Below are 24465 nucleotides of genomic sequence, written 5' to 3'. Positions count from 1 at the left end.
TTAATTGAGATGGAGTCTCACTCCATCGCCAGGCTGGAGTGCAGTGGCATGATCTTGGCTCACTGCAACCTCTGCCTCCCAGATTCAAGTGATTCTCCTGCCTCAGCCTCCTGAGTAGCTGGGACTACAGGCACATGCCACCACATCTGGCTAATTTTTTGTATATTTTTTTAGTAGAGACAGGGTTTCACCATGTTAGCCAGGATGGTCTCAATCTCCTAATCTCGTGATTCACCCACCTCAGCCTCCCAAAGAGCTGGGATTACAGGTGTGAGCCACTGCACCTGGCCGCTGATTTTTCTTTGTGGCACTGAGCATCTGTTTCCAACAGCTATCAAAAGATTCCTCAGACATTTTTATATCAAAGATCTATGGGTGATAAACTGAACTGTCATTTTTCTCAGTATATTTTACCCTCATCCCTGAAAGATAACTGACTGGTGCATAATTTTAGGTTCACAGTTATTTTTCTTACCACTTGGAAGATATCATTTCATTGCCTTCTGACTGCTATTGTTGCTGTTGAGACATTAGCTGCCAGCAACTGTCAATCTTTTTGAGACAGCATCTTTTCTATCTGGCTACTTTTGGGAGATTAATTTTTGTCTTTGGTGTTCTGCAGTATTCATTCATTCATTCATTCTACAACTTCTATAAAGCATTAACTGAGTGCCAGCACTGTTCTAGGTGCTGAAGATATAGAATTGAATGAACCATGTTCTGTTAGAATGACTCTCTGTCATCCAGGCTGGCTGGGGTGCAGTGGCACCATCATGGCTCACTGCAGCCTCGAACTCCCTGGGTGCAGGTGATCCTACCACCTCAGCCTCCTGAGTAGCTGGGACTACAGGCATGCACCACTACTCCAGGCTAATTTTTGTATCTTTTGTAGAGATGGGGTTTCGCCATGTTGCCCAGGCTGGTCTCCAACTCCTGGGCTCAAATGATCCAGCCAACTTGGCCTCCCAAAGTGCTGGGATAACAGGTGTGAGCCACTGCACCTGGCCTCTTGTCACTTCTTCTGTTTTGGAATTGTTTGGCTTCTTCAATCTGAGCTTTGCTGTCTTTCCATTTTAGAAAATATTCTGACACTATCTCTTTGAATGTTGCTTCGCTGCCACCATCTCCTTCAGGAACTCTGACTATATATATATTGTTCCTTCTCACTCTATCTTGTGTCTTTTTTTTTTTCCAAGATGGAATCTTGCTCTGTGACCCAGGCTGGAGTGTCGTGGCACAATCTCAGCTCACTGCAACCTCCACTTCCAGGATTCAAGCAATTCTCCTGCCTCAGCCTCCCGAGTAACTGGGATTACAGGTGCCTGCCACCACATCCAGCTAATTTTTGTATTTTTAGTAGAGATGGGGTTTCACCATGTTGGCCAGGCTGATCTTGAACTCCTGACTTCGTGATCCAACAGCCTCAGCCTCCCAAAGTGCTAGGATTACAGGCGTGAGCCACAGCGTTTGGCCTGTGTCTTAACTTCTTTTTTGTATTTTCTATCTCTTTCTACTGCATTCTGAGTGATTTCTTCAAATCTACCCTCCAGGCTACTAATTCTCTCTTCAGATGTATCTATTCTATGAATTAACCTAGCCATCGAGTTTCTGATTTCAATCACTGTATTTTTCACTTGTACTTCTGTTTCATTCTTTTAAAACTCCACTGGGAATCTTAATTTCTGCATTGCCACATTTCAGCTCTGAAATCAAGTCTCCGTGTGCCCTTTTCCAAGGCTGTCCTCTCTGGGCCCGTATCTAGGAGATTTAGGATCCAGGAGATCAGCTTTCACATTATGCTCTGGGGATCCCGGGGTTCCCTGGTAGTGATGAAAGGATACTTGATCAGACCTGCTGCCTCTTATATACTGAATATTTCTTTTGAACAAAGGATTTGGAATCATTTTTTTTTTTTTTGAGACAGAGTCTCACTCTGTCACCCAAGCTGGAGTGCAGTGGTGCAATCTCAGCTCACTGCAATGTCTGCCTCCCAGGTTCAAGTGATTCTCCCACCTCAGCCTCCTAAGTAGCTAGGATCACAGGCACGAGCCACCATGCCAGGCTAATCTTTGTAGTTTTAGTAAAGACGTGGTTTTGCCATGTTGACCAGGCTGGTCTCAAACTCCTGACTCCAGGTGATCCCCCTGCCTTGGCCTCCCAAAGTGCTGGGAATACAGACGTGAGCCTCTGTGCCTGGTCTTGAAATAAAATATTTTTAAAATCACTGGGCTAGGGGAGGTCTAAGTCTACCTCAAGTTCAAATCTGTGATACTGAATTTTCATCTCAGATGTGGTAATTTTTTTTTTTTGAGAAGGAGTCTCACTCTTGTCGCCCAGGCTGGAGTGCACTGGCGCGATCTCCGCTCACTGCAACCTCCGCCTCCTGGGTTCAAGCAATTCTCCTGCCTCAGCCTCTTGAGTAGCTGGGATTACAGGCATGTATCACCACACCTGGCTAATTTTTGTATTTTTGTTACAGACAGTATTTCACCATGTTGGTCAGGCTAGTCTCTTAACTCCTGACCTTGTGATCCACCTGCTTCGACTTCCCAAAGTGTTGGGATTACAGGCGTGAACCACTGTGCCTGGCCTCAGATATGATAACATTTTATGACAACCTGTTGACTCTGTAGATAGACTGAGAGGTATGCACAAAAGCGCCCGACCACCTGGAGAACTGGGTCCTGAGTTCTGTTGCTAGTGAGGAAAATCTGTTTTATTTCCTGAAAATTTTTCCAATCTTTTGAAAACTTGGAGAAAGCATTCAAGAAATGTTCATAGAATTGGGTCAAAGAGATGAACTGACTTGCCCAAGACCATACAGCTCAAAGCTGACGATGCTGGGACCCATGCCTAGGCCAAGCCCAAAGCCAGGCTCCAGGCCACTGTGACATAGGCTTCCCCATGGAACCTGGGCAGATGAACACCAGCCTTGGGTCCACGCATGCCTCTCCAGCTGCCCTCCCAAGCACGAGGACACCACATCACTGTATTCAGACAGCTTCAGAGGCTGAGGCTGGGTCCAAGGCAGGGCCGTGGGGCCCCAAGTACTCCACACTCCTCACGCCCATCCCCTCCTCTGCACATTCATCCTGGGACCCTGAACAAGTCCCAGGGGCTGCGGGCCTCAGTTTCCTTGTCTGTCCAATGGGAGAAATGTTCTGGCGCCCCTCACCTGGGGCAGGTCTAGGCAGAGCTGAGGTCAGCAGGGTGGGAGGCTCCAGGCCACTCCTGCCCTTGACCGGCTGGTACCAGTCACAGGCCACTTGGACTCCTTCCTTCTTTGAATGATGACGCAGTAGTACAGATGAGATCTAACATTTATTGAACACTTGTGTCACACCATTTTCACTCCTCAGACCTGAGTCAGGTACTATTATGGTCCCCATTTTCAGAGGAGGAAGCTGAGGCATAGTGAGGTTAAGAGATAGTGTCTCTTACACAGCCAGTTACAGAGCGCATAGGGGACTTAAACCAAGGCTCACTGACTCCAGAGCCAGTTCAGAGACACGATGTGAGAGCAGGAATTTCCAGGCCACTCTGGAGACTCAGAACAGGCCTGAGGTGAGAGGCCCTGTAGATACTGCAGCTTTGGTCTAGTTCTGGCCAACAGGAGAAGGCAGTGACATCCGGGGGGCAATTTCTCTGGCTTCCTCATCTGGAAGGCTCAGCTTTGTGAAAACAAGAAATAGATTTGCAAACTGGACAAGTGTGACTTCAGCCCTGATATGGTTTGTCCCCACCCAAATCTCACCTTGAATTGTAATAATCCCCACGTCAAGAGCCAGGCCAGGTAGAGATACTTGAATCATGGGAGTGGTTCCCCATATTGTTCTGGTGATGGTGAATAAGTGTGGAGATCTGATGGTTTTAGAAATGGGAGTTCCCCAGCAAGGGCTCTATCTCTTGCCTGCCACCATATAAGACGTGACTTTGCTCCTCATTTGCCTCTGCAGTGATAATGAGGCCTTCTCAGCCATGTGGAACTGTGAGTCCATTAAACCTCTTACCTTTATAAATTACCGAGTCTCTGATACGTCTTTATTAGCAGTAGGAGAACAGACTAACACAAGCCCTCTCCAGCAGGAGACCGGAGGCAAGAGGAATTTGCTTCCTGTAATCGACAGTCTCTAGAATGTCAGACACTATATAAACCTGCGGGATGTGCTACTTCCAAGTCCCTATAGACACAGGGCTTTTAAAAGTTACATGAGAGGTGGAGGCTGCAGTGGACCGAGATTGCGCCACTGCACTGCAGCCTGGTGACAGAGCGAGAAAAAAAAAAAGTTCCATGGTGGTGAGAATGTTTGGTTGGAAAGCCTCGTTAGCACAGTGCAGCCGGTTCACAGCTGAAGTCCTGGCCTTGTCCTGGACCTGCCCTTCCACCTCCTCCCTCCTGGTTAGTGGCAGCTCCAGCCTTCCACCGGGACCACACCTTGTAGTCCCTGGCTCCTCTCTGCCTCCTCCATCCAGCCCGTCGAAGGTCCCGCGGCTCTGCCTTTTGAGAGTGCCCAAGAGTTGACCGTTTGTCACCACCCCCCCCCACCCCAGTCCAAGTCACCAACATGGTACTTTTAGAATGCAAGCCAGGCATGGTGGCTCACACTTGTAATCCCAGCACTTTGGGAGGCTGAGGTGGGCAGATCACCTGAGGCCAGGAGTTCAAGACCAGCCTGGCCAACATGGCGATCCTCGTCTCTATTAAAAATACAAAAATAGCTAGGCGTGGTGGCTCACGCCTATAATCCCAGCACTTTGGGAGGCCAAGGCGGGTGGATCACAAGGTCAAGAGATCAAGACCATCCTGGTCAATATGGTGAATCTCTACTAAAAATACAAAAAATAGCTGGGCATGGTGGCTCATGCCTGTAGTCCCAGCTACTCGGGAGGCGGAGGCAGGAGAATTGCTTGAACCCAGGAGGCAGAGGTTGCGGTGAGCCGAGATTGCACCATTGCACTCCAGCCTGGGTAACGAGCGAAACTCCATCTCAAAAAAAAAAAAAAAAAAATACAAAAATTAGCCAGGCATGGTGATGGGCACCCGTAATCCCTGCTATTCAGGAGGCTGAGGCAGAAGAATAGCTTGAACCCGGGAGGGAGAGGCTGCAGTCAGCCAAGATCACACCATTGTACTCCGGCCCACACAGCAAGAGGGAAACTCTGTCTCAAAACAAAACAAAACAAAACAAAAAGAATGTAAGGCAGACCTTGCCCAGCTCTGCCCAACACCCTCCGGGGCTCCCATCTCATCCAGCCAGAGCTGGAGTCCTCAGAGTGACCTGCTAAGCCTGCACATCGGACCCTGGCCACCTTCTGACCTCATTGTCTTCCTCCCTCCCCGTCCTGCCCTCTGCTCAGCCACTCTTGCCTCGGGCCTTGTTAGCTGTCTTGCTGTCTAGAATGTGTCATGCTAAATGGAATGCTGCGGTGACTTTTCCCGCACCCTGGCATCCCCCGCCCCTGGAACATGGCCTCATTCACAGTGGGCTCTGCGGTGTTTGTTGTATGTTAGAAGCTCTCCCTTCAGAGCCCGCTGTGTGGAAGGGGCAGCCGCATGGGTGCCTCCCTCACTATTTCTGTCTGCCTCTGATGGCTCTCCGGCTCCCAACTGTCTGCATGGCCAGGGGTCATGGTGCCTGCAAATCTAAGTCACCCTCTCCCACTCCCTGAGCGGCTCCTGGCCAATGACTGGAAAACCCAGCTCCCTGGCTTTCATCACAGGCTCTGCTTCTGGGGTACCCCCAAGACAGGAGCTTTCCTCTGTCCTCTCCCCCAGAGAGTCACTTCAACCTGGGGATCTGGGACGATGAGGAACCGAGGTCTCTAGATACACTCTCCCCTCTGGGTGGTCCAGGTTGCATCATCTGCTCCCCATTGCCTGGGCCAAGCCCCTGCCCTGGCTTCTCATTCCCTTTGGGAATCTGACACGCTCACGACACAGGCACTCAACAAGACTTCCCAGGGCTAGGAAGCCGTGTACACAACAGAAATGGACTTGGGTCTTAGTCCCACTCCCCTCAGGCCACACCCCCCTCCACCCAGGATGGCTAGTCATGAACTTGACAGGTGTCCTTCTAGTCCCTGCTTTTCTATTTTACTGCACACACACCCAGGAACAACACATATCAAAGCTGTAAGGTCTGAAAATTCATCCCAATGCCATTCTGCAATCTGCTTTGTTCATATTTGTGGGGACCATCGTTGGTAGAAATAGGTCTGGTTTATCTGTTGTAACTGCTGCACCGGGTTCCATACGATGAACAGACCGTGGCTTACTGGTCCATACTCCTTATAATGAATGGACCGTGGCTTCCTGCACTGTACTTCAGGATGAATGGACCGTGGCTTACTGGTCTGTGCTCCCTATAATGAATGGACCGTGGCTTACTGGTCTGTGCTCCCTATAATGAATGGACCGTGGCTTACTGGTCTGTGCTGCCTATAATGAATGGACCGTGGCTTACTGGTCTGTGCTCCCTATAATGAATGGACTGTGGCTTACTGATCCATCTCCTGACAGCAAGGCTGTTTCCAGTTTCTCACAACTGCTGCTGCTTGGCAGCTCCCGGAGCACAGCCCCTTCCCCACAGCAGCCTTCCTTCCTGGCCCAGAGGCCCATGTCCCCTTCTTTTGGGGCTCTTGCCCCTATCTGTCATCCTCCAGGTGGGAAGACTCCTAGGTTGAGAGAGCAGGCTCCCAAGGTCACCACTGCAGCCCCCAGCCCGCTAGGCACCAGGCAGGTACTGAGCCTCTTTTGATTGACTGATGGACACAAGTGAATGATGGGGGCTGTGCACTAGGCCTTGACCCTGTACCAGGGACAAGCCAGGATGGCCTGGGAAAGCCCTGGCACTTGGGACCCAGGGGGCAGAAGAGCAAGCTGTGGAGAGCCAGACCTGTCAGTGGGGAAGGCCCAGGCCCTGGGGAGCTTCTGGATGAGTCAGCCCAAGTCAGCTGTGACCAGACACAGGGGCTGCCAGGAAGAGGTCGCCCCTGCCGCCTAACCCAGCATCATCACTGGCGCAAGGAGCAAGTCCACTAACAACTTCGCCATCACTTAGGGAGCCCTCCTCACGCCAGGCACTTTACACTTGGAGCAGGCACCCACCCTTTCTAGAAGACACTGAAGGCACGCAGCTAGTAAGTGGCAGAGCAGGATTCAAACCAGTGCTTGGGTCATCTGGTTCAGAGAAATGGATGCCACGCGCCACACCCACCAGTGTCTCTCTGCTGTGGCCTCTGCTAGGCCAGAGCCAGGCAGAAGCCCAGCTCAGCCAACGAACATGCCCATTCCCTCCTGCCACGACAGAATGGGGTGGCCCAGCGCAGGCTCCACCTGGGAATTGGCAGGAGAAATCCCAGGAACAAGGCCAGGCCCCACCCCAGCCAGGAGACTAAAAGTGGCTCAAAACACAGCCCATCTACAGAACTCCCCAAACTTTAATGCTGTGGCTCTGAAAAGGGAGGCTGGAGGCTGTGGTGGGTCAGTGTTGCTGATGCCTCTGGCCTCCAGCCCTGTATCGCTAAGCACTACGTGACCAGGCAGTGAGAAGCACAGGACCTCACTCCCATGCCAGACTGCTCCTGGGGCTGAGCAGACCTGAAGCTCTAGGGCTTCCCCCAAAGCCCAATAAACAGGCATCACCGGGACTTACAGGCCTGAGACTGCCATAGTCAGGCAGGACTCGGCTAGGGGCCTCTGTGGTGCCACGATGGGGTAGGAGGTGAAGAAAGATCTTCATTCCAGCCAGGGAACCAGCGGGTGCCCTGAAGGGAGGGAGGCCTCAGGGAGTTTGGGACAGGAGTGTGCGTGGCACTGGGTGGCCCATGGGGACTCCTGGCCTCTCAGGGCACTTGGTTCAGGTAACCCATGAGCTGGAGACACATTCCATCTTAGGTTCCAGAGATGGAGGTCAGGAGCATCCCTAGAACCTGGGGTGGGGCCGGGCGCAGCATGGCTGGCTTCAGTACCCTCGGGCATCTTGACCCCTGCCCTCTGGGACTGCAAAGGGATCTGCGGGTGCCTCTGGTGAATCGATCGTCTGGTAGGCACTACGGTCCTGAGAAGATCCAAGGAAACCTGGGTGGCAGGGGACAGGAAGGGAAAGAAAAGTGAATGGGGAGAACTCAAGACGTTCTGCTGAGTCCAACCCAAGATCCACCCCTGCCACCCTGGGGCTGGGCATCCTGACACCACCACAGAGACAGAGGCAGCAGCCCCAGGCACTAAGCTTTTAGCGTGTATCATTCATTCAATCCTCCTGTACCCCTGTGCAGCAGGTATCATCCCCACTTTACAGATGAGGAAACTTGGGTCAGAGATGAACTGACTTGCTGAGATCACACAGCTCGAAGCAATGATGCTGGGACCCACGCCTAGGCAGCCAAGCCCAAAGCCAGGCTCCAGGCCACTATGCCATGGGGTGGTTCCTCAGGCAGCAAGTACTCAGGAATCTGGGCAGAGGAACACCAGCCCTGGGCCCACGCACTCCTCTCCAGCTCCCCTCTCAGGCAGGAGGGCACCACATTATTGTATCCAGACGGCCTCGGAGGCTGGGGCTGAGTCCAAGGCAGGACCGTAGGCTCCAAGCACCCCACACTCCTCACGCTCATCCCCTCCTCTGCACATTCATCCTGGGACCTTGAGAACGTCCCAAGGGCTGTGGGCCTCAGTTTCCTCATCTGTACAATGGGAGATACATTCTGGCGCCCCTTCCCTGGGGGCAGCCCCAGGCCATTCTTACCCTCGACCAGCTGGTGGCAGTCACAGGCCACCTGGGGCCTCTCTTCTCAGGAGTGAAAGGTAGAAGGCCACACCCCACCACCTCCCTCCACTCCTCTCAAAGACAAAGAGAAAGGAGGAGAGACAGAGGTGTCAGAGAGCAGGCAAGCTGCTCAGCCACCAGCAGAAGGGGTACAGGAAAGGGCATGGGAGAGGGCAGGGTGGGAGTGAGGCTGGGTGAGTGGGGAGGGGCTGGTGGGTAGGGAGAGTGCCCACAGTTCAGGGCCGTCTTCGCTGAGGCTCCCACAGCCTACGCTAGAGAAGGCTCTCCCTTGGCTACCTAGCACAATCTCTGCGGCAGGAGAGGAAGGACCCCATGTGGCAGGAAATGGGTTCCAGTGTTGGGGCCTGGTGGGAACAGAGAGGAGACCTGTAGGTGCCCGTGGCCCTCACGCTGGAGACAGCCCAGAGCTGCCCCTGGGAACTAAATGGCACCCCCAGCTGTGCCTGTGCTCTAGGCTGAGAGAAGGGCTCAGCCTTAGCCTCACAGCAGGGGAAGGTCACAGCAGACCAGGACAGCCAGGGGACCCCTGGGCTTCTGCAGCAGAGACCAGGAGCTTGGACTCATCCAGCCTGGTACAGAATGCCCATGCTATCCTCTCCCTGCACCTTGAGCGCTGGCCCCATGAGGCAAGGCCGGCTCACTGGGGGAGAGGTGGGGGCCAGGCAAGGGAGAGACCTCGCGGTGGGGAGCTGGCCAGAGTGGTGGCCTCACCAGTGTGGACCAGGAGCTCACCCCCGCGCTCCCGGTACATGTGGTAGACGAAGCAGCAGGAGAGCGGCTTGAGCAGCAAGCTGAGGATGGCCATGCCCGCGCCGAAGCGGCCCACGTCCCTGAGGTTTTCCCGTGGGTAGAAGATGCTGATGTGTATGATGTCCAGGAAGATGGTGGCCAGCAAGCCACACAGAAACTGCAAGACACACGCACTGATGAGCACAAGAGCCCTGCCACGCCCCGTGGCTCCCCACCATGTACCAGATGGGAAGCTGTTTCACGCCCTACTGTGTCCTCAGGGCTTGCTGGAAAACCGAGCAAGCAAGCAGGCAGGACCCGTAGGGGAGCCGCTGGCTGAGACTGCAGTCTGGGGGCAGGGACGCAGCGGGCCCAGGTCCTGGTTCCACAGAGCCTCCCTCTGCCACCATTTCCCATCACCTCCAAGACCATGATGGGCACAAGACTTGGCTCTCCATAAAGGAAGGTTCCTTGGAGTTTACCCAGTCTATCTCCAACACAAAGAAAATCCCTTCTCAGGGCCAGGCACAGTGGCTCATGCCTGTAATCCCAGCACTTTGGGAGGCTGAGGCAGGTGGATCATGAGGTCAGGAGTTTGAGACCAGCCTGGCCAATAAGGTGAAACCCCATCTCTACTAAAAATACAAAAAATTAGCCGCACATTGGCACATGCCTGTAGTCCCAGCTACTTGGGAGGCTGAGGCAGGAGAATCGCTTGAACCTGGCAGGCAAAGTTGGAGTGAGCTGAGATCGCACCACTGCACTCTAGCCTGGGCGACAGAGCGAGACTCCGTCTCAAAAAAAAAAAAAAAGAAAACGAAAATCCCTTCTCACTCCTCAGTCACCCCGAGCCCTGGGCCAAGCGCACTGCCCCAGAGGGCTTGGTGGGTGCTGAGAAGCTTCCCCTGTGGGACGTTTCAGTCGGCCTGGGTCACCTCACCTTCCTAAAGTAGTGGCATGCCCCCTTAGCCGGGTCTCCCAGCCATGTCCCCTCCCTTAAGAGAGAGCCCCAGAGGCAGGTTGCAGGGGATGCTCCATTGCTCCTGCAGAGTGGCCAATCTGGGGCACTGGTGGGACCCGCTCCATGGCTTTCCTGGGGGAGATAATGGCAGACCTGGGCTTCTCTAAGCCAGGCAAGAAGAGCAGCATGCTGGCTCCCAAAGACAGGCATGGGCTGACGCCCAGGAGGCTGAAGAACAAGGCTTTAGACAATGGGCAGTGGTGGCCCCAGGAAGAGAGGGAAGATTGGGATGGGACAGGGAGGCAGGGCCGGGCTGTGTCTCGCCCTGTGCTGCGGCCCCCGCCCTGCCGCCTCTACCCCACCCCGGCTCACCATGCTTATGGCGTCGATGGAGTCCCGCTGAGCCACAGCCCACACGCCCAAGGCCAGGATGGTGAAGTTGGCCCAGGCATAGGAGCCCGAGAACACAATGCAGCCCCTGTCAGAAGAGGCAGCTTAGTCCTGTCAGGCGGCCACCAACCCGCAGGTCACCTCCCTCCTGCGCCGGGAGTCTCAGGGCCTCCTCCCAGAACAGACCTTAGTCTTTGAGGCCACCTGGCTGTGCGCCAACAAATCCCATGGGCTCGCCTCCCACGCAGACCCTGGATCTGGCTATGTCCCTGCAGGTCCCAAGCACCTCCCTCTCCTGCCAGATGACAGCCTCCTGACTGCCACTCTGTTCTCTAAATAGCAACCGGTAGTGTAGTCAGATGCTGTCACTCCTCTGCTAAAAATCCTCCAACAGTTTTCCATCCCATTTGGAATAAAATGCAGACTTCACCAGGGCTTAAGGGGCCTGTGGGACCCCGGACACAGCCCCGCCCTCACTGACCTCCAAGCCACAGCCCTGTGCAGTGGGCGCCCTCTACCCTGACACTTGGCCCCCTTTTGTCATCGAGCGGCAGCTCAAATGTTCACTCTGAGACTCCTCCCCTCGCCCACCAATGCTAAGTACGACCTCCTCACATTCCTAACACAAGGCCCACCCTATTCTACCTTTTAGGGTATTGCTACTAACTGACATTGTTGACTGATTTGTACGCTTGTCAATCCAATCAAAATCATAGTGAACACAGAGCACTTGCTAGTACCTGGCATGGTTCTGACTACTTTTTTTTTTTTTTTTGACAGAGTTTTGCTGTCAGACAGGCTGGAGTGCAGTGGCAAGATCTCGGTTCACTACAACGTTGCTCTGCCTCCCGGGTTCAAGCGATTCTTCTGCCTCAGCCTCCCGAGTAGCTAGGATTAGAGGTGTACACCACCACACCAGCTAATTGTTGTATTTTTAATAGGAGACAGGGTTTCACCATCTTGGCCAGGATGGTCTCGAACTTTTGACCTCGTGATCCACCCGCCTCGGCCTCCCAAAGTGCTGGGATTACAGGCGTGAGCCACTGTGCCCGGCTGGTTCTAACTGCTTTAAATTAACTCATTTATGTTAACAACCCTAGGCAGGAAGTATTATTGTTATCCTCACTTTATAGATGAGGAAACTGAGGCACATAGAGGTTAAGTAACTTGCCCAAGCTCACACAGCTGCTGAGCAGTGAGGCTGGAATTTGGAGTCTGGCTGGAGAGGCCATGCTTTTGTCACCCTGCTGTGCTGCAAGGAAGACCCAGAAGGACAGGGACTGAGTCTACCTCATTTATTACCAAACCCACTGGGCCTTGCCTGCCCCCGCATGCAGCGACCACTTCCTAGATTTATATGACATTCCCTGAAGGGCAACATGCAGAAGACATGTGCAAGGCAGGTTTTTAGTGTCACTGGATTCAATAGATCTTTGAATAAATCATCTTATCTTTTGCTTTTAAGAAAGCAGATTCACATGCTAGACTGTAGGAAAAGATTTAAAAAAAAAAAAAAAAAAAAAGCAAGCAGGTGCTGTCAGGCGTGGTGGCTCATGCCTGTAATCCCAGCACTGTGGGAGGCCAAGGTGGGTGGATTACCTGAGGTCAGGTGTTCGAGACCAGCCTGGCCAACATGGTGAAACCCTGTCTGTACTAAAAATACAAAAATTAGTTGAGCATGGTGACGCATGCCTGCAGTTCCAGCTACTCAGTAGGCTCAGGCAGGAGAATCATTTGAACCCAGGAGGCGGAGGTTGCAGTGAGCCGAGATTGTGCCACTACACTCCAGCCTGGGCGACAGAGCCAGACTCCATCTCAAAAAAAAAAAAAAAAGATAAATAAATAAAAAGAAAGCAGGTGTTCGGGTCTCAACCCAGAATCGCCAACTCAGAATCTTGGGGGGCGTGACTAAGAAATCTGTTTTTGCCCTGCTTCTCAAGGTCGTGAACCGCGATGGTTACTGTTCACGTTACTCACAGCTGTTGCGCTGGGCACTTCCAGGTTTGCAAGGTGCACACGTGTGCTCAATGGCTTCCAGTCTTGGTTTGGCAGATAAATCTCTCCAGAAGCTCAACAGATAAAAGAGATGGTAGGCTGGGCGTGGTGGCTCAGGCCTGTAATCCCAGCACTTTGGGAGGCCGAGGCAGGTGGATCACGAGGTCAAGAGATCGAGACTATCCTGGTCAACATGGTGAAACTCTGTCTCTACTAAAATATAAAAATTAGCTGGGTGTGGTGGCGCTTGCCTATAGTCCCAGCTACTTGGGTGGCTGAGGTAGAAGAATCGCTTGAACCTGGGAGGCAGACGTTGCAGTGAGCTGAGATTGTGCTACTGCACTCCAGACTGGGCAACAGAGCAAGACTCCATCTCAAAAAAAAAAAAAAAAAAAAAAAGAGATGGTAAAGGTGAAAATCAAACCTGCAAGGCTGAGGCCTCGCTGTGGGGCAGACCCTGGGAGCTCTGATGGGCCCTTCTACTTCTTCCTCCCAGTTCCTGCAGGTGTGCCGTCCTTATGCCCATTGTACAGATGGAAATCAAGACCCTGACAGGCAGAGCTGTTTGGCCCAAAGTGACCTGGCTAAAACATGGCAGAACCAGAAGCTGATCCAGTTGACACAGACCCAGAGACCGTAGGAGACATGCAGAAACCCACAGAGTCACTTACCAGATTGTCAGCAGCCAGTGACCTAGGAGAATCACCTGTGGCACAAGTGGGGGAGAAGAGGTCTGTGAACGTGACCACCGCAGGGGCAGGAAAGCTTCGGGGGCAGAAAACACAGGAGGCACCCCCACCCGGCACCTCTGAGGGCCTCAGAAATGTCTACTGAAAACATGCCACCAACTCCAGGAGTGAAGGAGGAGGAAGAAGGGAGGCCAGGCCAGGGAGGTGCCGCTTCATACCTTCACCCTTCCCAGGGGGCAGCTGGCACCCACACCCCTTCCAAGCATCAGAAGCACGTGAACCAGAGCAACTCCATCTTGAATAAGAGCTGGGTAAAATAAGGTTGAAACCTAGTGGGCTGCATTCCCAGATGGTTAGGCATTCTAAGTCACAGGATGAGATGGGAGGTCAGCACAAGGTACAGGTCATAAAGACCTTGCTGATAAAACAGGTTACAGTAAAGAAGCCAGCCAAAACCCACCAAAACCAAGATGGCCACGAGAATGACCTCTGGTCATCCTCACTGCTACACCCCCACCAGCGCCATGACAGTTTACAAATGCCATGGCAACGTCGGGATGTCACCCTACATGGTCTAAAAAGGGGAGGCATGAATAATCCATCCCTTGTCTAGCATATCATCAAGAAATAACCATAGGCTGGGTGGGGTGGCTCAAGCCTGTAATCCCAGCACTTTGGGAGTCCAAGGTGGGTGGATCATGAGGTCAGGAGATCGAGACCATCCTGGCTAATACAGTGAAATCCCTTCTCTACTAAAAATACAAAAATCAGCCCGGTGTGGTTGCACGCGCCTGTAATCCCAGCTACTCTGGAGGCTGAGGCAGGGGAATCGCTTGAACCCGAGAGGCAGAGGTTGCAGTGAGCCAAGATTGCACCATTGCACTCCAGCCTGGGCGACAGAGTGAGACTCCGTCTCAAAAACAAGGAATAACTATAAAAATGGGCAACCCGCAGCCCTCAGGGCTGCTCTGTCGACGGCGCAGCCATTCTTTTACTCCTTTACTTTCTTAATAAACTTGCTTCCACTTTACCCAAGGACTCGCCCTGACTTCTTTCTTGTGCGAGATCCAAGAACTCTCTCTGGGGGTCTGGATCGGGACCCCGTTGTGGAACGCAGGGAATCTGTTCTGCAATCAGAAGAGGCTTGGATGGGAAGCGGAGAGGGTGGGTGGGGGGCTCACATGAGGATGATTTCTTGGGACACCGGAGCTGGGGCACTGTGGGGGCAGAGGGGAAAGCAGGTGTTGTGGCTAGAGAGGGCAAAGGGAGGGTAGCTGCGGACAGGTAGGAGGGCCTGAGGGCCTTGGGAAGGAGAGTGGGCTTCATGCCAAGTGCAAAGAGGAAAGCCACTGAGACTTTCCTACAGGGTGATAGCTCGGTGTGCCTTATGTTAAGGAAAAATAACAACTAAAATCCCTCTGGCTAGTTTTCTGGATTTCTGCAATCATCTACTTTTTAAAAATTCTGAGACAGGGTCTTGCTCCGTGGCTCAGGCTGAAGTGCAGTGGCGCCATCACAGCTCACTGCGGCCTTGAACTCCTGGGCTTAAGTCATCCTCCCGGTTCAGCCTCCCACTAGCTGAGACTACAGGTGCACACCACCACGCCCAGATAATTTTTGGTTTTTGTAGAGATGAGGTGCCCCTGTGTTAACCAGGCAAGTCTCAAATTCCTGGGCTCAAGCAATCCACCGACCTTGGTCTCCCAAAGTGCTGCTATTACAGGCAGGAGCCACTGCACCTGGCTACAGTATTTTATCCTTTTTAATGCCCTCTACATCCTTAAAATAACAGCCTCCTCTCCTGGAACTGGTCTCTACTGCGGGACATCAAAAAGGTCCTGATTGGAAAGCACACAGAACAAAGGGCAGACGGGCCAGGCACGGTGGCTCACGCCTATAATCCCAGCACTTTGGGAAGCCAAAGCAGGTGGATCACTTGAGGTCAGGAGTTCGAGACCAGCCTAGCCAATATGGTGAAACCCTGTCTCTACTAAAAATACAAAAATTAGCTGGGCGTGGTGGTGGGTGCCTGTAATCGCATCTACTTGGGAAGCTGAGGTAGGAAAATTGTTTGAACCTAGGAGGTGGAGGTTGCAGTGAGCCCAGATGGCACCACTGCACTCCAGCCTGGGTGACAGAGTGGGACTCTGTTTAAAAAAAAAAAAAAAAAAAAAAAAGACAGCTGCCTCAAGACGGCAGGCGGCTGCATCGGGAGCATCCAAAGGGAAGGGACCCTGGCTGAATACAAAGTATGAGCTGGGCTCGGCCAAGCAAAGGTGGGGCCAAGCCCCAGGCCCCGAGTGGGTGACGGTGGGCGTGGAGATGGCTAAGGTGGGGGTGGGGTGGCACAGAGACTTTGGGAGGCCGGGAACCCCAAATTGGAGCTTCAACGGGGCCTGGTGGTCAATAAGAGCCCTCAAGGTTTACTCAAAGGATCGAGGATTCAGGCTGGGAGGGAGATGCCACATGCCTGGGGCAGAGGCAGTGTGTTGGCGCAGACACGGGCAAGGTTTGCAAAGAAGGCCTGGGTTTCTGGCCTGGGTGGAAAGGCAGGAGGCGACCACCTGCAAAAGAGAACACTGGGCCGGGTGCGGTGACTCATGTCTGTAATCCCAACACTTTAGGAAGTTGAGCGGGGAGACTGCTTGAGCCCAGGAGGTCGAGAACAACCTGGCCAACAAAGTAAGACCCCATCTCTACAAAAAATAAAAAAATTAGCCAGACGTGGTGGAGTGCGCCTATAGTCCCAGCTACTTGGGAGGCTCAGGTGGGAGAATCACTTGAGCCTGAGAGGTCAAGTATGCAGTGAGCTGAGATGCCTCCAGGGGAGGGGAGGGGAGTGGAGAGAGAAGGTGAAGGGAGGGGAAAGAGAGGAAGGGAGAGGAGAGGAGGGGACAGAGAAGGGGAGGGGAGGGGAGGGAAGAAGAGGGCAAGGAGGGGAGGGGAGGGGAGTGGAGAGAGAAGGCGAGGGGAGGGGAAAGAGAGGAAGGGAGAGGAGAGGAGGGGACAGAGAAGGGGAGGGGAGGGGAGGGAAGAACTCTGGTAGAGAAGGAAAAAGCATTTCTAGAAGAGTTACTCTTGACTACACACCAACTATGTGCCAGGCCCTATGCCAACCGTCTCACATGACCTTATCTGGACCTCACAGCAGCCTCTGGAACAGATACTATTATCCTCATTTCACAGATGAGAAAACAAGGCTCAGAAATAAATTATGTTGATCAAGATTCCACAGATAGCAAGTGGCAAAACTGGAATTAAATTTCAAACCTGCCTCCAAAATCAGTACCCCCAACCTTCCCGCTGAGGGCACAGGCTTTCAGCTGGGAACTGTTTGGGCTTGTGAGAAATGTTCAACGTGGGGCCAGATGTAATCCAGAGCTGGTGGCTGAAATGCTTCACCTTTACCTCCAGAGCCCAGGACCAGAGTGAACCACAAGGCTCCGTGGCCCAAAAGAAATTCCTCTCCCAGCTCCAGAGGACTAGGAAAATAATTCTGTAAGGACCAATGCACCCAACTTTAAGAAGATCTCACGCCGGGCACAGAATCACTTGAGCCTGGGAGGTCAAATATGCAGTAAGCCCAAAAGAAATTCAAGTCTGCTCTGTGGCCCAAAAGAAATTCCTCTCCCAGTTCCAGAAGATTAAGAAAATTATTCTGTAAGAATAGATGCACCCAACTTTAAGATCTCACGCTGAGCGCGGTGGCTCACGCCTGTAATCCCAGCACTTTGGGAGGCTGAGGTGGGTGGATCATGAGGTCAGGAGTTTGAGACCAGCCTGGCCAGCAGGGCAAAACCCCATCTCTACTAAAAATACAAAAAATTAGCAGGGCATGGTGGTGCATGCCTGTAATCCCAGCTACTCGGGAGGCTGAGGCAAGAGAATTGCCTGAACCCAGGAGGCAGAGATTGCAGTGAGCTGAGATCATGCCACTGCACTCCAGCCTGGGTGATAGAGCGAAACTCTGTCTCAAAAAAAATGAGAAGATCTCGACTCTGATCTGACCAGGCCGAGTCTGTGTGTTACAGAAGGCTAGCTCTAGAAGGAATCTTTGCCATCACCTCACTTACCTTCATCCACTATTGAGCACTTCCTATATGCTGGGTGCCATTCCAAGTGCTTTCTGTATACAAATGAACTAAATCCTTACAATCCTCTGAGGTCCTATTATCCCCATTTTACAGCTGAGAAACTGAGGCTCAGAAGGAAGGGATGCAAGGCCTCAGAGAAGGCCCAAGGCCTTGCCCAAGGCCACAGAGCAGGCCAGTGGCAGAGCCAGGATTCAGACCCAGGCTGTGTTGTCCAGCCATTAGGCCTCTCCCCATTACAAAGAGGGGAAACTGAGGCAGGGGAGGTGTAGTCTTCCATGGATTTCATTTCCCAAGGGCCTGAAGTCATCAAATGGTGCTAAGGTTCTTAAACATTGACAATGTCACCCAGCATCAGTGGCACCTGCTTTTCCTCCACCCTGGGGAGTCAGGGGTATGCAGAGCAGATTCAGAGCTGCATTCTCAGGACTGACGTTGCTAACTAGACACTCAGCCCTAGGAATGGGGTGCAGGGGATGAGCTTTTCCTCATCCTGAGGGAAAGCTATAGCAAAGGGAAGCGTACCTGACTGAGCAGCAGGGAGGCTGGGAGGGTGGCGGGGGTCAGGGGCTTCTCTGAGGAAGGGATGGGTGAGGCAAAGGGGAAAGAGGAGCATTTAGAGCAGGAGGGACGGCACCCACTCTATGGTAGAAGTGGGGCATGGAACATTCTGGAAACTGAACAGAAGCCAGTGTGGCTGGAGTGGAAGGCGAGGGGAGTGGAGGAGGGAGGGACAGGAAGTTGGGGGTGGGCAGGGCTGGGCATGAGGACAATTCTGATCTTTATCTTCAGAGCTAACACTGTCCCCTCTGTCTGAGAGTCAACCCTGGACCACAGACAGGAAGGAACTCGCTGAGGGCCACACCGCAAAGTGCACCACAGTGGTCCCAACATCCAGCTTTTAGATCTGAAGACAACAAGGAAGAGACAGAGGGGAGGCAGCTCCCATCACCCCTTTCCTCCCCAAAATCGACACCTAACCCTTCCCACTCTGGGCCTGTTTTAGAAATGACCTTCATTTTCAATGCTCTGGCTCCTATACCTAGACTGTACACACAGTAGGTCTTTAATAAATGGGCCCTGCAGAGCCCTAGATTATTCCGGAGAGAATGGCATGAAAAGCTGAGTCCCAGGGGGCTGCAGATCTGCAGGGTACCCCAAGGGTCATGCTTGTAACCTGTAAGATAAAGACTTCTAGCGCTGGAAGGGCCGGTAATACGGAGTGAGCGCCCAGCTGGGCCCACACCTCGGCCATCTCTGCTAGGGAAGAAAACAATATAACCTGAAATACTGCAGATCCTTAGAACACACACAGCCCCCTCTGCGTGACTTCCCTTTGGTTTTATAAATATTAAGAAAGGCCAGGCCTGGTGGTTCACGCCTGTAATCCCAGCACTTTGGGAGGCTGAGGCAGGTGGAGGTCCGGAGTTCACGACCAGCCTAGCCAACATGACAAAACCCCATCTCTACTAAAAATACAAGAAAAGTTAGCTGGGCATAGTGGTGTGCACCTGTAGTCCCAGCTACTTGGGAGGCTGAGGCAGGAGAATTGCTTGAACCCGGGAGGTGGAGGTTGCAGTGAGCTGAGATCACACCATTGCACTCCACTCCAGCCTGGGCAACAAGAGTGAAATTCCATCTCAAAAAAAAAAAGAAAAGAAAGCAAGTTAGCACCATTTGATTGCTTCTCTTAAGCCCCTGGGAAAAGAAATGTATGGAGGCCTAAGCCTCCCCTGCCTCAGTTTCTTCATCTTTGTAACAGGAGGACACCCTGAGAAGCCTTAATGTGCAGGAAGGCTCCGGGGAGAAACTGAGCCAAACCAGCCTGGCAGCCCAGGGAAGCAGGGGCCAGTAACTGTCGGGACAAAAGCACTGTCTGCTGGCCCTAAGGGAGCTTCCTGGTAGCCAAAGAGACAAGGATTCTCAGGTACTGCCTGAAAGAAGAGCTGGAAGCAGGGGAGGGGCCTGAGCTAAATGGAAGGCAATGCCAGGACCATTCCTAGCTGGGCAGGAAGGACGAGCTCCAGGACCCTCACTACAGTGCTCCGTCCAGGGGAGGGTCACCAGCTCTTTCCCAGACAGGGGTCAATGGGCCGAGGCAGCAGGAGGTCCCAGGATGCTGTTAGGAATAGGAGAGGTGGGTGCTGATCCAGGCGCCAAGGCCTCAGGCTCCTTCTCTGCAAAATGGAGGCAGTACCCATTTGTCCCATGGGGGTGGCTCAACCGTCAGAGACAGGCATCTATCTGGACGGTCACTACGTATCCGCTTACTAACTGTAAGTACCTATGTGGGACAGGGATCCTGTATCGTCAATAACAGCAGCCATTCCTGCTACCGACAAGCACCTGCCTGCCCTGCCTCTACACTGCACTGCACTTAACTCAGGTCATCTGAGTAATTGTATGGGGTAGAACTGAGGCTCTGAGAGATGAAGTAAATTGGCCCAGTTCATAAAGCTTATAAACAACAGAGTCCAGATGCAAATGTCAGAATCGATCTATCCAGCCGGAGTTTTTGTTTGTTTGTTTTACGAGACAGAGTCTTGCTCTGTCGCCCAGGCTGGAGTGCCATGGCATGATCTCGGCTCACTGCGACCTCTGCTTCCTGGGTTCAAGTGATCCTTGGTGCCTCAGCCTCCTGAGTAGCTGGGACTACAGGCGAGCACCACATCTGGCTAATTTTTGTATTTTTAGTAGAGACGGGGTTTCATCATGTTGGCCAGGCTGGTCTTGAACTCCTGACCTCAAGTGATCCACCTGCCTCGGCCTCCTAAAGTGCTGGGATTACAGGCATGAGCCGCCACTCCTGGCCCGGCCTGAATTTTTAACCCTAATTCTACACTACCTCCTGGACCATGGGATCCATCATCCTAGGAGGCAGGGACTGTATTTATCTTCTTTTTACAATGAAAAAGCAGATACTGAGAGAGGTTCAGAACCCTACTCAAGGCCTTGAATGCAGACCCACCTGCCCCAAAAGCCTGTGCTCTGTCTACTGTGCTGCACTGTCAGGATCTAGGAGAGCCAGAGAGGGCGGATGGAAATGAGGAAGTCTAACCTGGAGAAGGAAAGGCTGAAGAGAAACCAACAGGCCATGCACACCAAGACTTGAACCCTTTGTTTGTCACTAGAGGACCCACGGCGGGGTAGGACTTCCCAGAAATGGAATATACTACCAGTCCTGTGCAAACACTTGGTGGCCTGTTACATGTGCTAGTGGGATCCCCCAGGGTGGCCGGGGCCCGGGGACACCAGTCAGGGCTGCCATAGATGGGAGGCAGAGTCGTGTAGCAGTTAACTTCATGGGTACTGGAGGCAAACAGGTGGATTTGACTGGCTCTGTGACTTTAGAACCTAGTGACCTTGGGCCGGGCGCAGTGGCTCATGCCTGTAATCCCAGCACTTTGGGAGGCCCAGGCAGGCAGAACACGAGGTCAGGAGCTCGACACCAGCCTGGCCAACATGGTGAAACCCCATTACTACTGAGGATAAAAAAATTAGCTGGGCATGGTAGCATGAGCCTGTAACCCCAGCTACTCAGGAGACTGAAGCAGGAGAATCACTTGAACCGGGGAGGCAGAGGTTGCAGTGAGCCCAGATCGTGCCATTGCGCTCCAATGTGGGCGACAGGGCAAGACTCTGTCTCAAAAAAAAAAAAGAACCTAGTGACCTTGAGCAAATCACCTGACTCTCAGAACAGCTGTTTGCTCTTCTGTAAAGCAGGGTAATAATGCCTGGTTCAGTGTTGCTGTGTGGATCCAGTGGTACAGGGAGGTGGAGAGGCGTGGGAAGCACTCAACACGGTGCCTGCCAGGAAGTCACCTCCATCCCAGCAGTCCTCATTCCCGAGTTCTTAACCCCAATGCTAAACTACCTCCTAGACCACCGGATCCTCCTCCCAAGGTCCTCTTCTCACAAGTCCTCTGAATCCAAGTCCAGTCATTTCTACGCTCATCACAATGTCATTCTTGCAGCTCAGGACCTGGCTTTAGGAGGCGTGGACAGCGCTCGGTCAGAGGCTGCCCTTTGAGCAAAGGGCCTGGGGCAGCTGTTTCTTCTCACCTGGCACCACTGCCCACTCTGGCTGAGCTGGGCAGAAGCAGGCATGCAGCCATTAACCGAGGAATATACAAAATGAGGGAGTGGGAGGGAGCGCAGGCCACGGGGAGCAGTGCCCCAGCTCCTGAAGGGCTCTGATCTCAGAACATCCCCTAAGTGCCTGCAAGCAAGGAGTCAACAGCTGCCCTCCACAGTGTGGCCAGATTCAGCAAACAAAAACACAGAACACCAGGCTGGGCGAGGTGTGGCTTACACCTGTAATCCCAGCACTTTGGGAGGCCAAGGTGGGCAGATGATGAGGTCAGGAGTTTGAGACCAGCCTCACCAACACGGTGAAATCCCATCTCTACTAAAAATACAAAAATTAGCTGAGCATGGTGGCGTGTGCCTGTAGTCCCAGCTACTCAGGAGGCTGAGGCAGGAGAATCGCTCGAACCCGGGAGACGGAGGTTGTAGTGAGCTGAGATCGCACCACTGCACTCCAGTCTGGGTGACAGAGCGAGACTCCATCTCAAAAAAAAATACAGAATACCCAGTTAATTTCCAATATCAGATCATGAATAATTTGTTAATATGTCCCACATGTTGCCTGAGACATACTCATATTAAAAATCTGATTGTTGTTGATCTGAAATTCACGTTCACCTGGTCATGTACAGGAGATTCTATACATGACCTGGCAACCCTGATCCCTCAGGGCCTCCCAGCACTTAGTTGTCTCTGACTGGTAGTGGCCAAAACCCTTGGAGACAGGGGGTCTTATGTGCCAAGTCAAGGGAAGGACCAGCCTTTTCATCCTGGATACAGAAAGCCAGCATAGCTCATACCTGTGGATGCTCTTAGCCTGTCAGGCCCAAAAGTTGTTCAAAACAAAACCTCAGAGAGACTAAGCCCTCCCAAAGGACACAAACAGCCGAGGTCAAAGTCAGCCCTGAGTAAGCTGGTACCCCAGAAAGGACCTGGCCCTGGAGCCTGATCCCTGTGAGTTCAAATACTGATACTGCCACTTACTCCCTGTGGGACCTTGGCAACTTACCCAATCTGAGCTGAAGTTTGCTCATCTGTAAAAAGATGACTGTATCAGCTTTCTCATAAGGTTACCTTGATTAAATAAATAACCTGGCACACCACAGACGCGCATAAATGAGAGCTCTGTCTCTCCCACCGCCCTCACCTGATCCTCTCTTAGCAATTATTTTAAGCACATCCCTAATCAGAGAAAAGGCAGTTGGTGTTAACCCCACCTTGCCTGGGATAAAGTGAGTACTGATACCAACAAATCTCGGTTGCTGTCATGTACATTTCTTCCCAGCTGAACATTCCATGCAAACCCATTCCCTTGATCCAGCCATCTCTCCCCTCCGCTGTTGACTGGATGCTTCAGGAAGGTTTGCTGAAGCAAGTATGATTAAGAAAGGAAATGTAGCTGGCATGGTGGCTCAGGCCTGTAATCCCAGCACTGTGGGAGGCTGAGGCAGTTGGATCACCTGAGGTCAGGAGTTCGAGACCAGCCTGGCCAAAATGACAAAACCCCATCTCTACTAAAAATACAAAAATAAGCCAGGCATGGTAGTGGGCACCTGTAATCCAGCTACTTGGGAAGCTGAGGCAGGAGAATCGCTTGAACCTGGGAGGCGAAGGTTGCAGTGAGCTGAGATCATGCCACTGCACTCCAGCCTGGGCAACAACAGTGAAACTCAGTCTCAAAAAAATAGAAGGGAAACGTGTCCATGGCAAGTCATAGCACATATGTTGTGTAATAATAAACGTGTATTAAGTCACTGTTTTGTAACCATCTCTCAGGTTCCTTTAGTCCCAGACACCAATAGGGTGCTAAATGCTTTGTCACTCATGAGTAAGAGGACATTCCTGGATATTGCCTCAAAGGAGGCTGCACTAAGACCCAAAATGGCCGGTTTGGCTCAAGGTCCACACCTTCCTGACCAAAGTTAAAGCCCCTAGCCCCACTAATGCAAACAGAGCCCAGACACGGGGGCGGTGGGGCTGGGCGGGGAGAAAAAGAAGAACAGCCGCTGGCACCCAGACCCGGCTGAGCTCAGGGTTCGGGAAATGAAGACACCCCAGGAAGCCCTGCAGTTTTCCCAAGTGCACAAAGTTGGGGTTTTCTGCTTTTAAGTAATTTCTGTTGGAGTTCGTGCTTCTTGATTATGAAGTAAGGGCGCTGGATGTGTAAACTTTATAAAACGAATTGTTTGGGAACATTTGATTTCCTTAACCCGATTTAGCATAGAAGGAGGCTCCCGGGACGGTGCTGGGACCCGGGAATAGGCCCAGCCCCGTCCCCGCGCCGGGGAGGTGAGCCGCCTCCAAGCCCCTCCCGCGCGCCTTCCTCCTCCTCCTCCTCCAGGGGAATTCTGGGCGTGTGGGCCACAGCACATGGGACCGGCCCTGCCCGCTGGAGGGTCTGAGTCCGGGAGGGGACAGCCCTAGCCCTGCCCTGCCACGTCCAACGGCTCCTCTGCGTCGCCCTGCTGGTCTGTGCCTGGATCCTTCTTCCTGCTGTGGCTTGCCTGCCCACCTCCTTCTCGCCTGGGGTCTGTACCTTCCCTTTCTCCCTCCCATCCCTCGGTCCTCCCACCTCCCTGGAAAATGCAAATGTCCCACCCCCTCCCGCAAAAGGGACTCCGCCCCGCCCGTCGCCACCTTCAGGTTCACCGCAGGCAGCTCCATCCAGACCCAGGCCGAGGGCACCTGCGCGGCAGCAGCTGGGGCTCCTGGGCTCCGAACTCAGGAAACAAACTTCC

The 24465-nt window shown here is 52.8% G+C and overlaps 1 protein-coding gene across 2 annotated transcripts; it reads right to left on the bottom strand.

Moving 5' to 3' along the window:
* Positions 1-3308: 3308 nt before the first annotated feature.
* On the bottom strand, positions 3309-24465 carry AGTRAP (angiotensin II receptor associated protein). 2 transcript variants are annotated; one of them, XM_064363279.1, is made up of 5 exons: positions 24365-24465; positions 13533-13567; positions 10849-10954; positions 9519-9693; positions 3309-8080 (listed from the first exon to the last, which is right to left on the bottom strand). In XM_064363279.1, the coding sequence occupies exons 1-5, from the start codon at positions 24389-24391 to the stop codon at positions 7965-7967; spliced, it is 459 nt and encodes a 152-aa protein (XP_064219349.1). In that variant the 5' UTR covers positions 24392-24465; the 3' UTR covers positions 3309-7964. The 2 variants fall into 2 exon arrangements, with proteins under 2 accessions (XP_064219349.1, XP_064219348.1); XM_064363278.1 differs by having other exon boundaries at positions 7421-8080; positions 9498-9693.

Source organism: Aotus nancymaae, unplaced genomic scaffold (assembly GCF_030222135.1).
Source record: "Aotus nancymaae isolate 86718 unplaced genomic scaffold, 86718_ANA_hifiasm-v0.15.2.pri h1tg000053l, whole genome shotgun sequence".
Taxonomy (NCBI): domain Eukaryota; kingdom Metazoa; phylum Chordata; class Mammalia; order Primates; family Aotidae; genus Aotus; species Aotus nancymaae.
The sequence above is the reverse complement of the archived record's forward strand: the minus strand, read 5'-3'. Positions and strand labels throughout refer to the sequence as shown.

What these genes read in the sequence shown, in the direction of transcription:
- AGTRAP (XM_064363278.1), bottom strand. Translation starts at nt 24,391, where the DNA reads ATGGAGCTGCCTGCGGTGAACCTGAAG. An exon ending in TGCCTGCGGTGAACCTGAAG is followed by an intron (nt 13,568 to 24,364) that starts GTGGCGACGGGC and finishes CTTGTGCCACAG; the next exon opens with GTGATTCTCCTAGGTCACTG. An exon ending in TGAGCTCCTGGTCCACACTG is followed by an intron (nt 8,081 to 9,497) that starts GTGAGGCCACCA and finishes CCTGCCACCCAG; the next exon opens with GTTTCCTTGGATCTTCTCAG.